This window comes from Toxorhynchites rutilus, chromosome 2 (genome assembly GCF_029784135.1).
Source record: "Toxorhynchites rutilus septentrionalis strain SRP chromosome 2, ASM2978413v1, whole genome shotgun sequence".
Classification (NCBI taxonomy): domain Eukaryota; kingdom Metazoa; phylum Arthropoda; class Insecta; order Diptera; family Culicidae; genus Toxorhynchites; species Toxorhynchites rutilus.
This window is the reverse complement of record NC_073745.1, coordinates 211,087,823-211,107,409: the sequence shown is the minus strand read 5'-3', so window position 1 is coordinate 211,107,409 and position 19,587 is coordinate 211,087,823. Positions and strand designations below refer to the sequence as shown.

Here is a 19,587-nt window from a genome sequence, read left to right as displayed (position 1 = left end):
AACGGATAATTAATGTGGACAATTTTTTGTAGTTTGTTTTAATATTTTCAATTAACCTGACGAAATTTTTTTGAACGCATTATATTATGTAGACTATTTAAATTTTCTAAATTATCTTTTTTTTAATTGGTATTGATCTCTATTATGTCTGTCATGATCTGGGTGATGATGGACTATTTTTATTTTGTCGTTTTCATAGTTGTATTAGTTTAAAAAAATAAAAGTAGTCTAGCACGATATGCATACCTTTCGGCGCAGTACTCCGTTCAGCTGTAGCACTCCGATGGAGCACACTGCCGTTGTGAAGGGTTGAAGCTATAAAACCAAGAAGAAAAATAAATCTTGCGATGCTTGCTCGGTGCTTTGCCAAGCAGGAAACATAGGAAAATGTGTCAATTTTAATATTGGGTTAATTTGTGTAACTATAAACTTATTTCTGTTGACAGTGTAGTTGTATACGTTAATTATCAAGTGCAGTATCAGAACATCAGAACTGTTTAATTGATAATCTGTGAAAATTTACGCCACAGAAGTGATTACGAATTTGCCGATCGCCCAGAAGACATTGACGGTTGTTAAAAGAAAGTGAAGTTTAATTTCCAAACCAAACATCCGGATGGTGTCACGATGTTTGTCTTGGTGGCGTCCAGCAGTTCGAAAATGCCACCTGTTTCAATTTATGCTGATGTTACACTTAAAACCGAAGTGTATATCGGTATTTTGAAGAAGAAGCACTTCCTTGGGTGAAGGCTAGCTTTTCTAAGGATCAATACGTTGTCAGGATGAATCGCCATGCCGATAGCTTTGTGGCCTCTTAGCAGTCCACAGACGTGGGCAGACGTTAAAGCACAAACCTACAAAACATCTCACTCTAGTATGAAGACCCTGAAGTCTATTATAACGGGCACGTGGTAATCGATGTCGGTCGAAGGACTACGTTCGTAAGGCGTGTTTTAGCTTCCGACGTTGTCTTGAAAATGTTATTGATAGAAATGGAGAACACATCGAGTAAATTTGTTTTTAAAGAACTTAATGAAGATAACTGAACTCGAAAATATTGATATTATTGCATAAATTGTTGATATTATTACATACATTTTCTGCCCGGGAAAAGAAGAGCTAAATGCCATTCCTCTCGAAAATGGAGAAAAGGAGAAGCGAGTACTCAAACTCCAAACGCACTGCCTAGGATTTTTTTAACACGTTGAGCCCCGCCCTGGTCTCTAGGGGCCGACGTTGAGCTGTTTGATAGGAATGCGCTAACCGACTAGGACTGACAGTTACAAAATAAATATATGTGGTTTGTATGTGGTAATTTTGAATATATTGTCCAGTAATAAGGAAACATTGTTGTATTTTTAAACGATTTATGATTTGGATCGTCGTAACAGTACTTTTTGGAGCAAGTATCGAGCGGTATTTGTGTTTTACTATCTCTTTGGGATCTCTTTCTATATCACAATTTAGTGTAAGTGCATTCATGCTAAACATTTTTTGTGCTTCACTTAATCTAATCTCAAACTCGGGTCGTTCACTCTTTTTTAGACTCATGCTAGAGATTTTTGCAGTATGTTGTGCGCTTTGAAGCGCATTTTAAAAATGTATTCAGCGGAATATAACTTTTGGCCCAACATTTTAAAGCCAGTAATTTCTATTTTTAGGAGTGTGATGATTTTAGTTCAAAATGCTAAGCAGTTCAAATTAGTGACTCATATCGTCAGTCACCTTTGATTCCTCATCTAAAGCAAGATATTGCGTTAACGCAACGAAGAACGGAAGTCCATGCCCATTTATTGTGATCCTCTGTGATCCGTTCTTCTCGGCAGCAAATTCGATATCAAATATCTCTGAGAATATTAGGGGAACTGGGGGGAATTAAAAAATTACAGGAGGTTGTATCCAAGATACGACCGCATTGTTGACGTAGAACTACGCTGTTATTTTATATAAGTCGCTTGTTTATATCTTCGGATATAATTCTATAACGCTTTGGCGCACAATCTTAACGTCTGCTTCGCCATCACGTTAGATGCATTGATGCATCCTCAAAGGCACCAACGAAGCCCTTATGATGACGGAAAACAAACAATGTTAACTGCTTGGAAAAAGACTGAATTATGCCACACAGCTTGTACTCTGCTGTAACACCCATCGATGCGAGTTCTCTGATGAGTTTGTCAAGAGCGACCGCCTTCACCACCAGCGGGGGGAGCTTCATTTTGGTTGCTGCCTGGGTAACGGCGTTTACATTTTCGACCGACGTGCCGAAATCGCCTACTTCGCTGTTGTTCGATGCGGTGTCACACTCGCGAAGGCTCGGTTCAGTGCGAGCGCTTTTCACTGCACCAACATCGCGTGCATCATTAGATGACGCTTGCCTCGAAATTTTATTGCCCCTGGCAATGCGTTCATTTTTTGCAGGGCTCGAGCCTGCCTTCCTCTTCTTCTTGCTCATTACACACTACGCGAAGGGTCCAATTCATGACGCGGAAAGAAAAACACAAGATACGAATAACGCGAAAAACGAACAGAAAAACCATACGACGATATCCAAGTTGAATTACCACTGGTGAGGTCCAATCTTAGATCGAAGCGCAGCGAAAGCGAAGAGAACTGGATTGCTCAACAGTCCGATGCCGAATGAAAGTTTGCCTCAGCGAGATCCACTGTTTATACTCTAAGCAAATATTCCCCTTCATTCTTCTTTTTTTCTTTGTTCACGGAGACTTTATATCCTACGATTTCCCCTCCGTTGGTCGTCGATAAGTTGCTCGTTACTGACTGCTCTGTTCGGGAAAGCACACAAATGTACAGAACAAATGTATGGTAAAATGAAAACGCTCAAAGTTTTCATGATTTTTAACCATTTACAAACCAGGGAATTCTAATGTATAGCATATTAAACAAATCTTACGGAATTTCCGATTCGTTTAGTATGCAAAACGCCAAAATCCTTTCGCGGCAAAAATAGTTATTAACGTTAATTTTATTTCATAAAAACGTGACCTGTTTTCTGATTTGGCACCCTTAACGAAAGACGTAGTTCTACGTCAAAAGTTCTCCGTTTCGTGGAGCGATTATTGTTTATATGCTTAAATTATTTCCCTGTTTACCATTTTTTCACGGAATAATACTGAATTACGCGAAAACTGCGACAGGATGCCACCGAAGCGGAAGACTACCACAACGGACGAAGAAGACGACGAATATCGTAAGAAATGCGATCGTAATAATAATCAGGCAGCCAAGCGAAGCAGGGTGAAATCCAAACAGCGCACGGAGGAAATTCAGCAAAAAGTGAACGAATTGCGGGTCAAAAACGAAGTGTTGGAAGATAAGATTAAGAATCAAACCAAGGAATTGAAATTCCTTAAGGAGCTATTTTTGACTCAGGCACAAGCGAAGTTCAGAATTATTCTAAGATAAAACTTGTTATATATTGTTTCAACACTTAATATGTTTATATAGTGCCAGAAATATGAGATATAACGACCAACAAATGGGAACACCAAAGTTACTTTGCGTCTTAAAGGTCGAATAAGACCAGGAAACTATGTCCTGCTCATACATTAAGGCAGAAACGGTTGTTCCAGTAACGAAGAGGCATATTGCGCGCATCTTGAGTGAGTCACCAAACATCATGTGGAAGCAACTTCAAGGGAAGCCGAAACTGACCGCCACCCATAAGCAGAACCATCTCATTTTCGCCCGGCAATACATGGAATGGGAACTAGATGGGAGAAATGTTGTATTTTCCGGCGAAAAAAGTTCAATTTGGATGGTCCGGACTGTTACAGTTGCTATTGGTACAATTTAAGTCAACGGCATGTCGTGAGATCGAAGCGAAACTTTGGGGGCGGAAGTTTGACAGTGTGGGGAGCCGTTTCCTATCACAGCAAGCTTCCCATTTGTTTCATTTTCACCCGAATGAACTCCGAAAAGTATCTTCAATTACTGGAGGACGTTTTGATTGGACATATTGAGAATAACGCTACCGAGGATGACGTTTTTTCGGCAGGGTTATGCATAGATCCACGTTTCCAATCAATCGAAGGCATGGTTTGCCGGTAAGGAAATTCCGCTTCTTGAATGACCTGCTTGCAGTCGATTGCAATCCCATAGAGAACCTATGGAGAATCTTGGCCGAGATGGTCTATGCAAACGGATGACAATTTTACAACATTTCCAGTCTCAAGGCAGTAATTCAGGAGTGTTGGACTATAATCAATATGGCAACACATAAAAAGTTGTCTGACTCGATGCCAAATCGAGTTTTCAAAGTGATCCGAAATGGAGGTGGACATACTAAATATTTGCTACCGATTGGACTCGAAATTTGCCGCACAAATTTTCTTTTATTGAAATTTCAGAATGCAGCTAAACGAATGTCCACCCTGATTCCACATATTTGAATTACTTAGAAAACAAAAAGTGAATCTCTGGAGCACTGAGAGCACAAGGCAGACAATCGGATATCCCCGTCCGGGATATCTTAGATAGCCGTGATCCTGATCTTCTTCTTCATCTATACCTGTTCCTCAGAAACGCCGATGTCAACGTTTAATGATGTTTGCTTCGTTGTGTCCCTGTTTCATATCCCTCCTATCCGATCTATAAACTTTTACTTAGTCGCGGCAATACATACACACACTCTTTACAGATACACGGGCCAAAGGTTGTGCATTCCACTGATCATTCAACAAGAGCCAAAGGTTGTACCGCTCATGACAACTCTACACGAGCTGATGTTTGCGCCGGCTAGTGACCATTCTATCCTGGATTCCTTGAGAAGACGCACCACGCTAGATATGGGGATACAGATACAGATACAGACTAGGGGGACGTTGCTGATTAATGGTCAGCTGCATCCCAATAGGAAGTATCTCGTGTCGGGCACAGGTACAGAGCATTGATGACAACAACATCACAATTACGAAAACACTTGTAATACTAACCTCGAGCCAACCGCGAGTAATCGGTTACATATTACTAACATAGTTATAAGGCAAACATTGTCGAAATATTGAACTACCGGCCCCGTCAGGTTGACGCCATATGAGCCTTAATAAAAATATATATTTTGGATTAAAAAGAAAAAAGAAAAAAAAAGTGAATTTATACTTTTTTTTAGAATTAATTCGATGAGAATAAACAATAATGGTCTTTTATGAACAAAACTGAATATACTTATTTTAAAAAATATTGAGGAAAAATAGGGTGCGGCTAAACGAATGTCTACCACTGTATATAACAGCGCTGGCAGTTATATGGATAGCGTGGTCGTGTGAAATAGCTTCGCATTCCAGCCGGCCTTGGTTCGATCCCCATTGACGTCGTATGGATTTTTTTTGACACACTCCCAAATGAAATGAGAAAAGAAAACAGAAAGAGATATCTGATCGCATGCATACAAACCTTTTTTTAAGCTTTTAAAACAGCTCATTATTTGCGCATTTAACCCTCCAACACACGAAATGGCATCATTACTGCCAAAGATGAAATGTTTCCTGCCAACGCTAGTTTGGGTGTACGGCCGAATGGCTACCGAGAGAGCGTTTTTTGTTTTTATTTATTTCTTCACATGCGACAGCTCCATTGTAGTACAGGGCGACTCAAAAGTCATGAAATTCTTCAAACATAAGGGGACTATCAATACGGTGTCAATAGTCAATACATATACTAACAAGCAAACAGGTGACTACTTTACCCCGCGTGTCCACATTACCCCCACTACGTAGCTCGTTCATATTGAAGCTTATTCCATTTCGTGGGGAGAGCTGATGACACTGCTTGTCCCGTGTGTTTTTCCGGGTTTCAGAATGATTTATTTAGTTCAATTTTTCAACTTTATCAATTATTTTCCGTAGAATTATTCATTGTAAGATGTAGAAGCACTCAGCGGTGAGTATGCGTTCTGGTTAGCGGGGGCGTGGATAGAAAAACAACCAAAACAATAAAATACCCATTTCCTAAGAATCGACGGACTATTTAAAAAAAAAACGCTGCGAACGCGGAAAAAACATCATCTAAAGCGTTGCTATCCCTCCCCCACTTACTTGATGTAGGGCTGATGAAGTGCCACCAGACTGGCGTGGATTCCCACGCTCACAGCCGCCAGATGAAAGTAGTCGAACAGCACCGGCAGATGATAGTGCAGCCCTCGACCCGGGTGAAAGTTGAGCTGCAGAGTCCGTGTCGACGCCAGGGTCAGCACATTTCCGTTCGTCTGCTCGCCAAACCAGAGCTCGAGATTGAGCGAAAATTCCGCTCGCTCGATAGATTCCTTCAGATGTCGACTGTCCACTGGGTGTTATGCGGGAGAGGGGAAAATCACAGCAGAAAAAAACGGGTGTATGAGAAAAATATGAAAACTCTGGGATTGGGATTTTTCATGCGAAATAGGTCGGTAACGTTTTTTTCGAGTTTGTTTTTAAATATATATGGTACGAGTATATTCTGTGCCAGCAGCCAGCAGCCAGCAACTGTGGAGCACGAGTGACACAAACACAGACGAAAATCGCCGGCAACATGGTTCAGACGTAGTTTGAAAAAAGGGCAAAGGTTAAATCCTTCCTGCTACCCAACTACTCGTATTACTGTGAAAAGCGACAGCGGCAACGTTTCCCACCTCTCCCCCTACTAGAAAGTCATTTGTATTGTGCCATAATTGGAGATGCGGTTGTGAGGTTAACTTTAAACCTCATTCGAGTTTTAGTGACGTAGGTTAGCACAAAGGCGTGAGTGTTTATTCCGACATTGACAGAGTGGAATCTTGTTACGACAGCTTCCGTTTCCAGGCAGAAACATCGATGCCGAACCTATGTCAGTGTGGGTTGTGATTATTGGAGCACTTGATGAAGTTGATGAAGTTCGTGATTAAAAGTGCCATGTTTGTCGGTGAACTAATTTTGTTCTAATTGTCCTTCACCGTTATTGAATGTTTCCGTATAGAGGATTGTTTGCGTTCTTCACATTAATTGGTTGGAATCTGCTCTCTTCACATATTTGGCATTCTGACTTCGCGGATGATTTACCATTCAATCGAACCTCAAAATAGATATGTATTGTTATACATTGTATAAGCAATTGATTATGTGGTAAACATTCCTATCAAAAAGGCTTGAACACTTCTGGTTGCAGAAGTTTTTGTATTTTACATTGTTTCCTGAGTGATGCCGAATCCGATATGAGGAAATATGTTTTATTCTATTGTTGATCATATAAATTATGATTTGTGGAACAGTTAAGGGATTCAAGTTTGAGTGATCTCTAACGAGACCGTTCGTCATATTTTGGTTGATGTTTAGGGATGAGAAAAGACAAAAATAGTCAAAGAGCTCTATTTTCATCAAAAATTCCATAGCAAATAAGTGGCTGAAGACATGCTTGAACAATCAAATTCTGATCCCACGTTCATCCAACGAACAATTATTGGCGACGAGGCTAATACAAACTAGTAAACAATATCACGCTGATGATTGTGTCGAAACGCTACAAACGTGTTGAAACCCTAAAAAACCACGTGAAAGTCGATCAAAACTGAAAGTAATGCTGACTGTTTCCTTCGATATTCGGGGTGTTGTTCATTCGGGATTTCTCCCGGAGCGCCAAACAATAAAGAGTGTTACCTTGGCGTTATAAAGAATTTGAGAGAGGAAAAATTGATTTTGCGCCATGATAACGCACCACCTCATCGATCATCCATTGTAAACGAATTTCTGACCAAAAATGGTACTTCAGAAACTCAAATTAACGCTCCATGTGACCGGTTTTAACAGCAGAAGACATTAAAAATCAAATTCGCTGCGTGAACTGAAGACAGTTTCTGAATACAGCTATAAAATGTGTTTCGATGATTGGATTGTTCGTTAGAAAAAGTCCATCGCTTCAGAATGGCGATAATATTAATTTAAATGATACATACATAAGGTATTTTCTTTCAAAAAACACAAAAAAATACCGGTATATATTTGACAGAATGTACTATAGTATGTACATTTTATGGAAATTGAAATAGATTAACATCAACTGCAAATATCTTGGATTTGAATTATGGTGTATTAATTATTTTCATACATAAATATAGGTTTTTTTTCTATAGGTTGTCCTAATCCGACCGGTGGCCCTGGATCGATCACCCATTGAACTTTTACACAATACCCATATAGTAGGGGGTATCCATCATTGTTGATCATTTAGAGCCATTATCAGGCCTCTGTTTTACCCTTTTTTAGCGTTCATGAACCACACCGACCAGTATAAAACATAGTTTAAGAGTTATAAAATATTCAGTTCAACATTTTATGTGATGAATTGCCATTGCAAATGAGGGGCCATCTTTCCCTATTTTCATGGAGCAACAAAACTCATTCATCGTATTTTTATGGAATTCTCGAGCTTTCCCATACAAACTTGGTTTATCAATGACGTTTCAATGGAACCTATAAATTACAGCTATTTGTTTTTGTTTTTGCATGCGCTAAACGGTAACTCGGTAACATTTTCTTTTCACCCTTCCCTTCTTCTTTAGTCTTCCAAAGTTCGTGCTTCATCATGGTTCAATTGGTTTCGATCGGATGCAGTTCAGGACAATTTGGTGGGTTCATTTTTTGGGCACAAAATCTACAGAATTGGCCGCATACCTTTCCTACGCGGTTTTGGAGTAGTAGCATGAAGCCAAATCGTGTCAAAGCAACGGTTTTTTGTTCATGCTGTCTGTCCCGTTTAATTTGTTGAATATCACCGTTTATGGTATACTAGCTGACCCGGAAAACTTCGTCCCGCCCAAAATTTGTTTTTTTTGTTATCAATACCTTCAAATATTCACGTTTTCTTACTAAGCGCAAGTTCATGAGTCCATTCGCAGAACTGTTCATTGATAGACCTTCTAATCGACCCCGTTGAATTTACCTTTTACTAGAATTCCTAGTACTTCCACCAAAACTCATCATTATAACATCAGATTATTTTCAGACACAATTCTCGTTCAAGATTTTTGAACCAATTGCAAGTAACATGTTTCTCCGTTACATGGAATAAATGTTTGATACAGAAAATATGATAGAATAAAGACAGACCCCTCTCCTCTTCTCCCTTTAGAGACGGGGGAGGAGTGTCTATTCACCTCAGATACGTTTCGTGTCCCCTAAAATCTTCACATGCCAAATTTGGCTGCATTTGCTTGATTAATTTTCGAGTTATGCAGAAATTTGTTTTTCGTTTGCATAATAGCCCACTCTAAGAGAGGGGGGAGGAGTGTCGAACCACCTTAGAAATGTTTGTTCCCCATTAAACATCCACATGCCAAATTTAGTTTCGTTTGCTTGATTAGTTCTTGAATTATGCCCTCCCTTCCGCCACAAAGAGACGGGAGGAGTGTCTATTCACCATAGAAACGCTTTGTGTCCCTCAAAACCTTCGCATGCCAAATTTGGCATTTTCTTGATTAGTTTTATTAGTCTTTCATTTGTATGGCAGTCCCCCCTAAGAGAGGGGGGAGGGGTATCTAACCACCGTGAAAACATTGATTGCACCCTAAAACCTTCACACGCTAAATTTGGTTTCGTTTGCTTGATTAATTCTTGAGTAATGCAGAAATGTGTGTTTCATTTGTATGTCAGCCCCCCCTTAGAGAGGGAGGTGGAGTGTCTAACCACCTTAGAAACATTTATTGCACCCTAAAACCTCCATATATCTAATTTGGTTTCATTTGCTTGATTAACTCTCGACTAATGCAGAAATTTGTGTTTCATTTGCATGGCAGCCCCCCCCACTCTAAGAGAGGGGGAGGAGTATCTAACCACCATAGAATAGTTTATAGTACTCTTAAACCTTCACATGCCAAATTTGGTTTCGTTTGCTTGATTAATTCTCGAGTAATGCAGAAATTTGTGTTTCATTTGTATGGCAGCCCCCCCCCCCTATAAGAGGGGGAGGAGTATCTAACCACCATAGAATAATTTATTGTACCCTAAAACCTTCACATGCCAAATTTGGTTTCGTTTTCTTGATTGATTCTCGAGTAATGCAAAAATTTGTGTTTCATTTATATGGCAGCCCCCTCTAAGAGAGGGGGGAGGGGTATCTAACCACCGTAAAAACATTGATTGCACCCTAAAACCTTCACATGCCAAATTTGGTTTCGTTTGCTTGATTAATTCTCGAGTGATGTAGAAATGTGTATTTCATTTGTATTGAATAGGGGCTTCAGATTCTTGACTGGCCAGCTTGTTTACCATATCAAAACCCTATCAAGAACTACTGAGAAGTGATCGTACGAATTATAGATGCAGCTTACAAGCAGTATGAGTAACTTGAAGAGCTTAAACGAGCAGTATCTTCTGCGTAAAACGAGATACACGCTACAACATGGCGAAACCACCCCGAATGGTTTGTTTGAGCTGATTGAGAACTAAAGATGACCTAAGGATTAGAAACTTATGTCAACATGTGAAATTGACGTTAATTTTGTTAGGCAGTGAGAGTTTATCCATCTGGTTCTATAGTAATGAAACACTGAACTGTTGGTTTTTATAATGTTTCGCGCCGGAACACAACAATAACGATCAAATAGCCGTTCCTATAAATGAAGATAGTTAGTATATCCTACACCATATCCTTAAAATCAACCGACTTCTTACACACAGAGTTGCTAACCGAATATTTGAAAAAGCTGGAAAATTCCAAAAAGAAACTGGAGAAAACTGGATTTTTTTTTCAACTAGAAATAAACTGGATGATTTATTTTAAAATTTTATCTCATTTTTTTATATTAACAATACAAATTAAGGTATACAGTGACAGTGTCAGAATGTAGCATTGGTACTCACGTATTACCGCCACCGAAGCGTTATTTTCATTATGAATTTATTTTTCCGTAATGAAATTTATGTAACGGGAGCGAAATTCGCATCTAACAATTGGTGGAAACGGGTTTGCTTGCGAGAGCAATGGTGTGCTGGTATACAAATGAAATACAAATTTCTGCATATTCCGAGAACTAATCAATTGAAAGTGGTAAGCGCAAAACTCGAGGAAGGAATTTTAAGATATCTACATTTTGTAATATTTTTTGTATCGAACATGTATTCCATCTAACGGAAAAACCTGTTATTTGCAAGTTATATTAAAATGACGAGTTTTGATAGAAGTACTAGGAAATTTATAGTTAAGGCAGTATTATAGTCTGAAAATTTGAAAAAGCCAATTTTTTTCTTTGATATTTCTGTAGTTGCCTCATACAAAAACATAGGACTTTTCGAAAATCGAAAATTTTATGAATTTTACTATTTTTAAAAAATCAGGAAACGTAAAAAACGTTTTGAACCGCATTTTGTTATTCAAACGGCCGCTATTTTGTCAAAGAAGATGTTTTTGACTTGTTTGAGGTACATGCGATAGCGGCATCTTCACTGATTCAGAATCTGCTCGATTTTTTTTGTTTCAGATAACCAAAAGAGCTGGAATCGTGTACGCCATGGCACAACTTTTTTTTTAACCCTCTCACTTCATCAGCTTGTGACTATTCTAGTTATGAATATTTTTTATCCGTTCAGTTTTTGTTTTATTGCTAAAAGATAGATTTATTTATTTATTTATTTATTAATTTATTTAAATCTGATTCATCTGACATCTGTGGTCTTAATGCATAAATATATAATAATATAGTACAATTATTTATACAATCGACGAACTAGTTAATCTGTTTTTAAAGCGGCTGGATGTCTCGCCGAAATCAAATAGATCCTCCACCAATGTGAAAGTTCGAATCATCGACGACAATGGTTCGTTGTATCCGAATAAAGTACGATGAAATCTGTTCTGTAGCAAAGATCGCTGTCGGAGAGGTCGTTGAGCAGCACGAAGGTCCAGTAATGAAAGTAGCCGAGGAGAATCAACTTCCCCATTGAACAGCTTTGATACGAAAATTGCCTGTTGTATTCTGCGTCTTCTCTCAAGAGTGTCCAGGCTTAAAAGTCTGCATCGATCCGGGTAAGCAGGAAGATTCAATGGATCGCGCCAAGGTAGATGACGCAAGGCCAACCGGATGAATCTTCGCTGTACACGCTCAATCCTCAAATTCCAGAAAATCACATTTGGAGTCCAAACAACGGCTGCAGTTTCGAGAATTGGTCGTACTAAAGCGCAATATAAGGACTTCAAGCAGTATGGGTTAGTGAAATCCTTCGCAATCTTCGAAATAAATCCGAGCTGTCGGTTTGCCTTAGCAATGATTGAGGTGTAATGAGCGTTGAAGTTCAATTTCTGATCCAGCACTACTCCGAGGTCAGTAACTTTTTCAACTCTTTCAAGCAAAGCACCGTCGATGCAGTAATCAAACTGTAACGGACTTTTGGAACGATGGAACGTCATGACGGAGCACTTCGGTATGCTGATAATCAGTTTGTTTAGATGGCACCAGTCAACAAACACATTCAGCAAACGTTGCAAGCGTTGGCAGTCTTCAGCTGAACGGATCATGCAGAATATTTTCAAATCATCAGCATAAATTAATTTGCAGTTCAACCCTAATTTCGCAGCAATGTCATTAAAAAATAATATGAACAACAAAGGACCTAAGTTGCTTCCTTGAGGGACTCCAGAAGAATTGCAGAAGCACGAGGAAACGCAGCCATGAATTTTAACGCGCAGTTTTCTTTCCGTCAGGTATGATCTCATCCACGACACGAGTTTTGCAGATGATCCGAGACGTGATAGTTTAGCCAATAGTATGTTGTGGTCGATCCTATCGAAAGCCGCCTTCAGATCGGTATAGATGACATCGACTTGAGCCTTGCCCTCCATAGCAGCAATGCAGGTGTTGGTGAAGTTCAACAGATTCGTGGTGACCGACCTGCCGGGCATGAAGCCGTGCTGATCGGTAGAGATGTAACGCTTGGATTGAGTAAGCATAACTTCACTGACGATGATCTCAAATAGCTTGGACGCAGCCGACAAACTTGTTATTCCACGATAGTTCCTGACGTTTCGTTTATCACCGTTTTTGAAGACAGGAAACATGAAAGACTCCTTCCAAATTTCAGGAAATACTCCATCATTGAGTGATCGGGTAAAGATGACAGAAAGTGGCTCGGCTAGATCAGCAGCGCAGCGGCAGAACAATACCGATGGTATGCCGTCAGGACCCGGCGAAAGCGAATTTTTCAATTTTTTTGCAGCGGAGATCACCATGGCAGGAGTGACCACGAACGTCGTCAAACTTATGAAGTCCGAAGGAACACCTATGGAGGCAAACTTAACTTGAGCTTCACTGGCTGGTATATGGTCAAACACGGATGTAAAGAACTTGGCGAAAAGCTCACAGCATTCAGTATGAGTATTCGCTTCGACGTCGTTATAGAGCACGTTGCTTGGGAGAGTTGAGTTTTTCCTCTTACTGTTGACGAATTTCCAAAAGTTTCTCGGATTTTATCGCAGATTGGTTTGCATTCTCAAGACATGGACCTTGTACAAAGTTGAATTCAGCTTACGATACGCATTACTTGCATGTTGAAACCTGAGTTTGCTGTCAGACGATTGTAGAACACGATGTTTTCGCTGACAGGCGTTTTTTTCGCGTTTTAGCTGTCGAAGTAAAGCCGTACTCCAAGAAGACGAAACTGGACGTCTTCTGTGGGGTACATTCTCCCGCAACCAACGTTGAATGGTAAAACAGAAATCAGAGGCCATTTCATTAACATTTTAACATTCAGATGAACAAATAATGATATAATGGATAGAAAAATTCTTCTTTGTTTTATTTTTACGGATTTTTGTTTTACAGTTCTGTGATTGGACTCATGAACGTTCGCTTAGCAAGAAAACGTGAATGCTTGAAAGTATTGATAATAAAAAAAAAACATTTTGGGCGATTGTTGATTCAATGACGAATCAATGCTAAAACAAATCTACCTCTGTTTTGTTTAGTAAAATGGATTTCTATGAGATAAAAAAGAACAAATGCTAATACGTATCTGAACGTTTTTTGACAGTTTTCGTTGAATTGAATTTGGATAAATTGTTGAATAATAACGAACATGAAGTGTTTTAGTGAAAAAATGATCTGCTAAGATAATACTTATATTCAAAATGTTTGAAGTTGAAGTACGTAGACGAGGCGGAAAACGTGTCTCTTCCCTTCTTTTACAGCAGAGCAGATTCATCTTGGTTCGATCGTAAACAAGCCACTCGAAACCCAACTATATTTACGACCGATCGTATCGGCGAGCTAACGTGCATTCGAACTAACTCCTTTGGGCCAGCTCCACCCACTCGACAGGATATAAACGCTAAATTCTTCCCGGTTTGTGTGTGTGTATGTACGACCAAGTGCCTTTAAGATGCACTCGCTGCAATTGGTGTCTAATGGCTCTTCTATGGGTGGGTTCTTCGCGCTAGAGCAAGCGATAGCACACGATATTGCGCTGCGGCACTGAACCTCGCTGTACGGAGAGAGGATATTGTGCCGAATGCTGCTTTCGTAAATCAGCGATTAATGTTTGATGCTAAGTGTTCTCAGAATGTGAGAAAACTGATAAACTTATATAGTGTAAATCACTACCCTTGTCGATGATTTTCAGGAGGCGGATGTGAATGTTTGTCGGGATCTTATTGCTTTTTTTTATCCAGACCGAAATTGTTTATGTCCCACAAACAGGAAATTTTCATGTACGTAGAACCATTCCAAATGAGCATAGACTGTTGTCACAAAATGTGAAAACATTTTGTCAAACACATTTTTCATGTTCTGGTGAAAGCTACTCGAGTAAACAAAGCAACATGCGCGCAGGAACGGAGCCCCGTGATCCTGGGTCATTGTAAGCTAACTGATTGCACATTATCGCGTGCACAAAACAGTTTTCGTTAGTTGCAACAACTAAGACACCACATTTTGATAGAATTTTCCACTTTCTGTGTTCCATTTTTTTTTGCTAGGATTACCTTTATTGGCTTTGACAGCATATGCATGCGAGCGGAAATGGACACAAATAATCGCCTCATATGACACACTCCATGCCTTAGAAGAGACATAGCGTGTCTACTGGGTATTAAGAGCATTTTTTTCCAGGTGGGGTAGAGTCGACAACAATAATGCTTTCGCCAGTTTTGATGCGGAGTGGTTTTAGGAATGAAGAAATATTTCAAATATGTTATCTAAGTTAATATGTTATTGTTCATTGATTGATCTAATCTACCCTTCAAAATTACCTTTTACTATAAAATTCTAGTACTTCTACCAAAACTCGTCATTATAATATCAGATTATTTTCAGACACAATTCTCGTTCAAGATTTTTCAACCACATGCAAATAACATGTTTCTCCGTTACATGGAATAAATGTTTGATACAGAAAATATGATAGAATAAAGACAGCCCTAAATCAGATAATTCCTTTCTCGAGTTTTGCTCTTATCAACGCATTCGGTGATCCATTTTTATTTATATACTAGCTGACCCGGCAAACTTCGCTCAAAATTTGTTCCTTGTTATCAATACCTTCAAACATTCACGTTTTCTTACTATGAGCAAGTTCATAGGTCCAATCGCAGAACTGTTCATTGATTATCTTCTAATCGTCCCCATTGAATTTACTTTTTACTTTAGAATTCCTAGTATTCCTAACAAAACGCATCGTTATAATATCAGATTATTTGACACAATTCTCGCTCAAAATTTTACACGTTTCTCCTTTACATGGAATAAATATTTTATACAGAAAATATGACAGAATAAAAACAGCCCTAAATCGGACAATTCCTTCCTCGAGTTCTGCTCTTATCACCATATTCGGTGATAGTTTTTTATTGGTATAGATAGAAGAAAATATAGGAGTGCGTTTCATCGTGCGTAGAACATATGAGAATTTAGTTTTCCGAATTTTCCTTTTTTCTTTCAGAGTTGTCCGAAAATTTTCAATTGTTTGGTTGGAATATTTTTGGTTGAAATATGTGTAACATTTTTATGGGACCCCCTCTCCATTCCAGAGGAGGGAGGGGTGTCATACCATCATAGAAGCATTTCTCATACCCAAAAACCCTCACATCCCATATTTTGCTTGATTATTTCTCGAGTTATGCAGAAGTTTGTGTTTGTGTGCCCCCGGTACTTTGTGTTCCACTCGTATGGCAGCCAAAAACCAACCACCCCCCACCCCTTAGAGAGGGAGTGGAGTGTTTAACCACCACAGAAACATTTATTGTACCCTAAAACCTCCATATGCCTAATTTGGTTCCATTTTCTTGATTAGTTCTCGAGTTATGGGGGTGGATAGTATAACCATAATAGAAACATTTATTGCACTCTAAAACCTCAATATGCCAAATTTGGTTTCATTTGCTTGATTAATTCTCGTGTAATGCAAAAATTTGTGTTTCTTTGTATGACAGCCCCACCCCCTAAGAAAGGGGGGAGGAGTATCTAACCACCGTAAAAACATTTATTGCACCCTAAAACCTCTACATGCCAAATTTGGTTTCATTTGCTAGATTAATTCTCGAGTAATGCAGAAATTTGTTTTTCATTTGTATGGCAGACACCCCCTTAGAGAAGGAAATGGAGAATCTGACCATCATAGAAACATTTATTGCACCCTGAAACTTCAATATGCCTAATTTGGTTTCATTTGCTTGATTAATTCTTGAGTAATGCAGACATTTGTGTTTCTCATGTATGGCAGCCCCCCCCTTAGAGAGGGGGGTGGTGAATCTAATCACCATAGAATCATTTATTGCACCACAAAACCTCCATTTTTGCAGAGTAGAGCGTTAATTTTTGAAAAAAAAACGAAGAAACTTGCCGGTACTCCTATTAAATAAAAAAAGTGCTATTTTTTCACGTTTGGACATCAATACTCTAGAACTATTTCTAAGACAGTTAGTGAGGGGGTGGAGTGTTTAACCACTATAGAAACATTTATTGTACCCTAAAACATCCATATGTCTAATTTGGTTCCATTTTCTTGATTAGTTCTCGAGTTATGGGGGTGGAGTGTTTAACCACCATAGAAACATTTATTGCAGCCTAAAACCTCAATATGCCTAATTTGGTTTCATTTGCTCGATTAATTCTCGTGTAATGCACAAATTTGTGTTTCATTTGTATGGCAGCCCTCCTAAGAGAGAGGGGAGGAGTATCTAACCACCGTAAAAACATTTATTGCACCCTAAAACCTCTACATGCCAAATTTGGTTTCATTTGCTTGATTAATTCTCGAGTAATGCAGAAATTTGTTTTGCATTTGTATGGCAGCACACACACCCCCCCCCCCCCTTAGAGAGGGGAGTGGAGAGTCTGACCATCAAAGAAACATTTATTGCACCCTAAAACTTCAATATGCCTAATTTGGTTTCATTTGCTTAATTAATTCTCGAGTAATGCAGAAATTTGTGTTTCTCATGTATGGCATAATTTGTGCCCAAAAATGATTGTTAACATACAAAATTCCATGTTTCGAAAATTCATAAAAAATCGATGTTCCACATAGTTGCTCAAAAATAGTTTTACCATCTTGTATCCATTTTTTAATTTTTTTTACATAACTTCTGTTTTATATGAAAAAATAAAAAAAATAAAATAAAAATACATATATGAATTTGGGAAAAAATTAAAATTGAAAAAGACAGTAAATTAGAAATGTTTTTTTCAAATATATCGAGAGTGACTGCATTTAGAAGGACATTGATAAAGAGTTTTTTTTATTTTAAATCACTTCAAGATTCATAATTTGTGGCTAAAAATGATTGTTAACATACAAAAATTCGAAGTTTCGAAAATTCAGTTTGTCAAAAATTAACGCCATTTTTTTATTTTTTTGCATGACTTCTCTTTTATATGAACAATTAAAAAAAATGAAAAATATGTATTTTAGATATTGCAAATTGAAGTTTTTTTTTGTATTAGGTGTGCCGGTAAGTTTCTTTGGTTTTACAACAGATGGCGTAACAAGATTATTATTCCAGTGACATTCGTTGGAAAGCTACTGTCATTGCGCGTCTTATTCAGTATATGTCAAAATGTTGAAGCGTAAACAAACTTAGTTTTTTGCCACTTCGAACATGTCGAATTTCGTACCAACGAGAGTGATTTCGCGGGGAATGTTACTTTATTACTTCAATATGAAGAAAAAAAACTGCGGAAAGTCAACGCATTTTGGTGGAAGTTTATGGTGACCATGCTCCAACTGAGCGAACGTGTCAGACGTGGTTTGCACGGTTTAAAAGTGGTAATTTTGACTTGGGAGACGAAAAACGTTTCGGACCGCCAAAAAAGTTTGAAGATGAATAATTGGAGGCTTTACTCGATCAAGATCCGTCGCAAACGCAACAAGAACTTGCAGATACACTTGGAGTAGCTCAACATACCATATCCGATCGTTTGAAAGCAATGAGAATGCTCTGAAAGATAGGACATTGGGTCCTTTGGGATTGGGATTTATACGGCAATTGAAGCCACGAGTTTTTTCACGTACGAACAACTGCTCCAATATCATAAAAGAAAGGGTTTTTTTTTACATCGAATCATTACTGGCGATGAAAAGTGGGTCCATTGTGACAATCGTAAACGTTGGGCAACGTATGGATACCCCGGCCATGTATCAACATCGACGGCCGCGCGGAATATTCACGGCCAGAAGGTTATGCTGTCTATTTGGTGGGACCAGCTGGGTGGGGTGTACTATAAGCTACTAAAACCGCATGAAACCATTACGAGGGACCTCTACCGACGACAATTGATGCGTTTGAGCCGTACAATGAAGAAAAAAACAGCCACAATACGAGCAAAGATACGATAAAGTTATTTTGCAGCACGACAATGCTCGGCCGCATGTCGCGAAACCAGTCGAAACATACTAGGAAACGCTGAAATGGGAGGTCCTATTCCACCCGCCGTATTCTTCAGGCATTGCTCCGTCCGATTACTACCTTTTTCGATCGATGCAACATGGTCTGGTTGACCAGCACTTCTCCAATAATGATGAAGTCAAAAATTGGTTCGATTCGTGGTTAGCCGACAAACCGGCCGATTATTTCCGCGAAGGGATCCGATGGCCAGAAAGATGGGAAAAAGTTGTGACTTGCGATGGGCGATACTTTGATTATTAAATTTGTAACCATTTTTGCAGAGTAAAGCATCAATTTTTGAAAAAAAACGAATAAACTTACCGGTACTTAATAAAATAAAAAAAGTACTATTTTTTTTCTCAGTGTATATTTTTTCACGTTTGGACATGAATATTCTATAACTCTTTCTAAGACACTTTCTAAGCTATGAATTATCAAATATTTCTCATCCTTAAATCGATACGCCCTTTTAAAAAGTTACAATTGAGTCAAAAAAATCCCAAATGCTGTGGAGAACTCATATTTCCTCCAACTCAAACGGCATACAAACTTTCATTCGAATCAAAAATACTCATGTTTTGTCATTTTTCGATTTCATTTGGAATTGCTCATATGCGCATGCATCCTCTTCCACGCTCAGGTCGATTCCTAATCCAAATGGACTCTACAATTGCATGTATAGGGGAAGTGCTCTCTACATAGGAACATCACCAGATAGTGACTTCTAGTTGTCACGTTTGTCCTATA

The 19,587-nt window shown here is 38.8% G+C and overlaps 1 protein-coding gene across 10 annotated transcripts in view; it reads right to left on the bottom strand.

The window, feature by feature from the left end:
* LOC129764673 (uncharacterized) overlaps positions 1 to 19,587 on the bottom strand; it is a 209,811-nt gene that overhangs the window by 59,953 nt on the left and 130,271 nt on the right. For all 10 annotated transcript variants that reach the window (XM_055763991.1, XM_055763995.1, XM_055763989.1 and 7 more), the window contains exon 4: positions 6,057 to 6,303. In XM_055763991.1, the coding sequence (XP_055619966.1) occupies positions 6,057 to 6,303 (247 nt within the window). The remainder of the gene's footprint in view (positions 1 to 6,056; positions 6,304 to 19,587) is intronic.